The 3,881-nt window shown below is 54.7% G+C and overlaps 1 protein-coding gene across 1 annotated transcript in view; it reads left to right on the top strand.

Annotated features, from left to right (window-relative positions):
* Nucleotides 1-3,881, top strand: part of TEX264 (testis expressed 264, ER-phagy receptor) — a 38,100-nt gene that overhangs the window by 30,358 nt on the left and 3,861 nt on the right. The window contains 1 exon segment of the mRNA XM_005422434.2: nucleotides 102-273. Coding sequence (XP_005422491.2) covers nucleotides 102-273 — 172 coding nt within the window.

Below are 3,881 nucleotides of genomic sequence, written 5' to 3'. Positions count from 1 at the left end.
CTAGGCTGACCTGGCTGGGCTGGCAGGTCAGTATGGTGGGGGAGCTGCTGGGCTGGGGGACAAGGACACATCCCTGCCCATGGCTGCTTTGTGTCTTCCAGGAGAGGAAGCTGTGTGCCCACCCCCGGATCGAGATCTACAAGCAGGACCGCATCTACTTCGTGTGTCCCCTTGCCCGCCAAGGAGACTTCTATGTGCCTGAAATGAAAGAACTGGAGAGGAAGAGCAGGGCTGCTGCAGCTGTGGCTGAGGACGCCCAGACAGACATCACAGGTATCTGTGGCTTGTGCACAGGCTCCATCTTCATCAACCCTCACAGAGGTGGGGTCCTGGTATCCCCAGTTCTGCTGCCTGAGCAGAGAGGGACTGGCCTGTGCCCACCTGGTACCCAGCCAGAGTCTCAGCACACCTCTTCCCCTCACCCTGTGCTAATCCCCAGGGATCTGAGCTGTCATGGCATGCCTCGGGGAGCACCCAGGAACCCTTGCAGTTTTGGGTTAAGCCACTGTTGTCAGCACAGAGCTGGATCTCACAGCTTTTAGTTGCAGCTGGGCTTGTTTTTCTCTTTGTCATATACATCTTCCTTGATCTCATCTTCCTCTGTTACATATTGGGATTGCAAAGAGCTTAAATACCAGGTTGCTGTAGCTCGTGGTGGAGTTGCCTGAGAGCATCTGCTCAGCAAGATTTGTTGGAGCCTGGATGTATTCATACAGGAAGGGACCACAATGGCTGTAGGCGCAGAGCAGCAGTGCTATAGTAACCCAAAATGCTAGTTGCCTTCAGCAGCCCACATGCTCCTGTGCCTGTGAGATGTAAGAGCTGGCTGTCCAAGCATTCCCAGGCACTGGACAGCACATCTGAGCTGGCTGCTGGCAGGGGCCTCCCCCCTGCCCCACGGGTTGCCCACACTTGTGTAATGGGCATGAAAAAACCATGAGGGCTGTGCTCGCCTCGCGGGCACTTGGGTCATTTGCTTCAACACATCTTCAGGTTTGGGTTGCTTTAATTCTTAATCACATAAAAGCAAGCCTGGGAATTGCTTTCTGGGAGCTGTGTCCATTTAGTGTTGCAATGAGGAGTCTAATTGGAGCTGTTTCCCAGCCCTTCCAGGGCCCCTGTTAGCACGGTGCTCACTTGGCTCTTCTCCTCTTTGCCTTGTGTTGGGGTGGCACCAGCCCTGCTTGGGCAGAGGTGCCCAAAGCCCCCTCACTCTGACAGCTTCCTGTGGTCACCCCTTGGTTTGGAGAGGGATGGCAGGATCCATGGGAGCAAAAGCAGCTGGAGGGTGGTGCCTCATAGCTGTGTGTGCTCATGTGCCTGCTCGGGGGGTGCAAGATCCCACAGCACAGCCAGGGGTGCTCGGAGCAGCCACTGCCCTGTGACTGCCTCGCTGCTTTCCCTGGGGTGCCACTGCCAGCATGCCCACAGTGGGGGACTCCTCTGCCCTGCTGGAAGAAGGACTAGGAAGGTCTTCCCAGTTTTAGAAGGCAAATTACACTGGACTTTCTCACTCTGGGTCGGGCTCTCCAGCAGCAGCTCTGGGCCAGCTCCTCCACCACCCCTTCCCCTCCAGGCATATAGATGAACTTTTGTCAATGCAATCTGATGCAGTGCCATCTGCTGAGTCTGCACAAAACCAACTTCAAATAATAATACCTGTGAGGCTGGCCCTGCCTGCGAGACTAAAGAGTTGGGCTTGGATGTTGCTGTGATTGTCACTGCTGGGCACAGTGGCAGAGCCACATCTGATGCAGTGTCACATCCTTGCTCTGGCTGAACATGTAGCAAGCCTGTGGGTGGCTTGAACAGCTCCTGCCTGAGGGCTTTGGTGGTCCCATGAAGACTTCACCTTATGAAATGAGACTGATCCTCCCTTCTCAACAATTTTATGTGCTGGGATCTGTGCAACCACCTCTGAGTTGGAGAAAGAGAAGCCTCTTTTCCCATCCTTTTTAGCCTTCTTTCCTGGGCAGTCCCTCTAGAAGCAAGCTCCAGTTAGTCACAGCCCCTTCAACAGGCATGATGAACATGAGATCTTGATGACCCAGGAGATCCTGGGATGTCTGTGACAGTTTTCAAGCTTTCCTCTGCCATCTGGAGGGTGGGCACAGCAATGTCCCCATCTGCCTGTCAGTATGATCTCTGCTCAACCCCAGTTGCTTGTATTTGGGTTATTTCTTGATCCTTCTCAGGTTTGAGTGGATGTTTCAAAGGGTCCTGCTCTGCTGGAGGCTCAGGAAGTGCTCCTGGGACAGTGGGGGCAGGTGGCAGTCCTTGATGGTGGCTCTCAGATCCTCTGGCTGTGCCTGAGCTGCACAAATCCAGGTGTAGGGCCTTGATACCCAGTTGTGCCTCAATGGATAAGTGGAGACTGCGATGGTTCTGAGCCCCATTTCCTCTCCCAAAGGCAGCTGAGGCTGCTTTGTGCACAGAAGCTTTGGCCTGTATGTCCTCATGTGGTAGCAAAAGAAGCCTTCTCTTTCCCCCTCCCAAAATACTGAGATAAGGGCACTGTGATTTCAGCAAGGACATCATGTTGAGTAACACTCTGTGTGAACACACCACTGGTCAGTCACAGCTCAAGAAACTCCCCACCAGCAGCTGGATTGTGCTTTCTTTGAATTAAAGACTTGAGAAGTTCCAAGTGGAAGGTGTTGCCATTTCTCCTCACCTGTCACTGTGGCTGGTGCCAGACGTTACCAAGCGACTTGAAAGTGTAAGAAAAGCTTGGATTTGTTTTCTCAAGCCTCCTGACCTTGGAGCACATCTCTCCGTTTGGGCTGTCACCTGCTGTCCTTGCTCCTGAAATCACCCTGGGAGGTGCTGGGTGCCTGTGGCTGTGAGCAAGCGGCACAAAGGCTGTGGGACGTGGTCTGGGCTCTCTGCTTTCTGTGGTGCTCTGCACAGAGCAGCTGCTGGCAGCTCTGCTGAGGACAGACACACTCAGCACACAGGGAACGGGCCGGGGGCTGTGGCTGCCTCTGCACCAATTCCGTCCCTTCTTCGCCATGGTCAGGGTCATTGGAAAGACAGGAAGCGTTTTAGGAAGGCGGCTGATGGGTCTGCAGGGGGCCAGTGTCAATCAGGATCAGTTGTTTTGTACTTAATTGTTTTCTGGGGCGGGTCCTGGCTGCCGGCTCCCTCCCAGCGGCGCTCTGCGGTGACCCCGCTGCTGTGCCTGGAAGGTGAAAGCAAACAAAAGCAGCCTCTCCACACGGGCTGGCTGGCATGGACACAGATGGTTCCCGAGCATGTGGCTCTGCCCAGAATCTCAGGTGCTCATTTTCATGGAGCAGAGTCTGTCCCACGGCATTCAGGTACAACTGATGGCATCACACAGTGAGCTCCAGTGCCACAGAAGAGCAACTTTCCCGGTGTGTTCTGCCTCATCCTTGCTTGCTTCCATCCTTCAAAGAGCCCTGCCTGTTCCTGCCTGCCTCTACATCCTGGGAAGGGCCCCAGTCCCTCTCCTGGTGGCTTGTGTGTGAGCTTCAGCAGTCATGGACGAGCTGAGCCCCCTGGCAGCACACTGTATTCAGGGGTGATGAATATTTGATGGAATGAGGGGAAGGAAAGCACCAGGAGTGGAGCACTGCTCAGACATCGGTGTGGCACAGGGGTGGTGCTGCCCTCATTCTGGATTTGGGAATGTCAGTGCCTGGTATGGCACAGGGCTGAGCTGTCTGGGGAGGCAGCTCCCCACCAGGCTCACTGGCAGTGTGGGGTGAGTGATTCCCATTGCACCCATCCCTGGCTGGCCTCTTGGAGTTGGCTGCTTGATATCCCTTCTTCCTGGCTTTTGAGGGACTCCTTAACACCCTATCATGGTTCACCCCAGGCTGTGCCTATTTCCCAAATGAAAACTCCTGGGTTCCATG

This window comes from Geospiza fortis, unplaced genomic scaffold (genome assembly GCF_000277835.1).
Source record: "Geospiza fortis unplaced genomic scaffold, GeoFor_1.0 scaffold78, whole genome shotgun sequence".
Lineage (NCBI taxonomy): Eukaryota > Metazoa > Chordata > Aves > Passeriformes > Thraupidae > Geospiza > Geospiza fortis.
The sequence above is the reverse complement of the archived record's forward strand: the minus strand, read 5'-3'. Positions and strand labels throughout refer to the sequence as shown.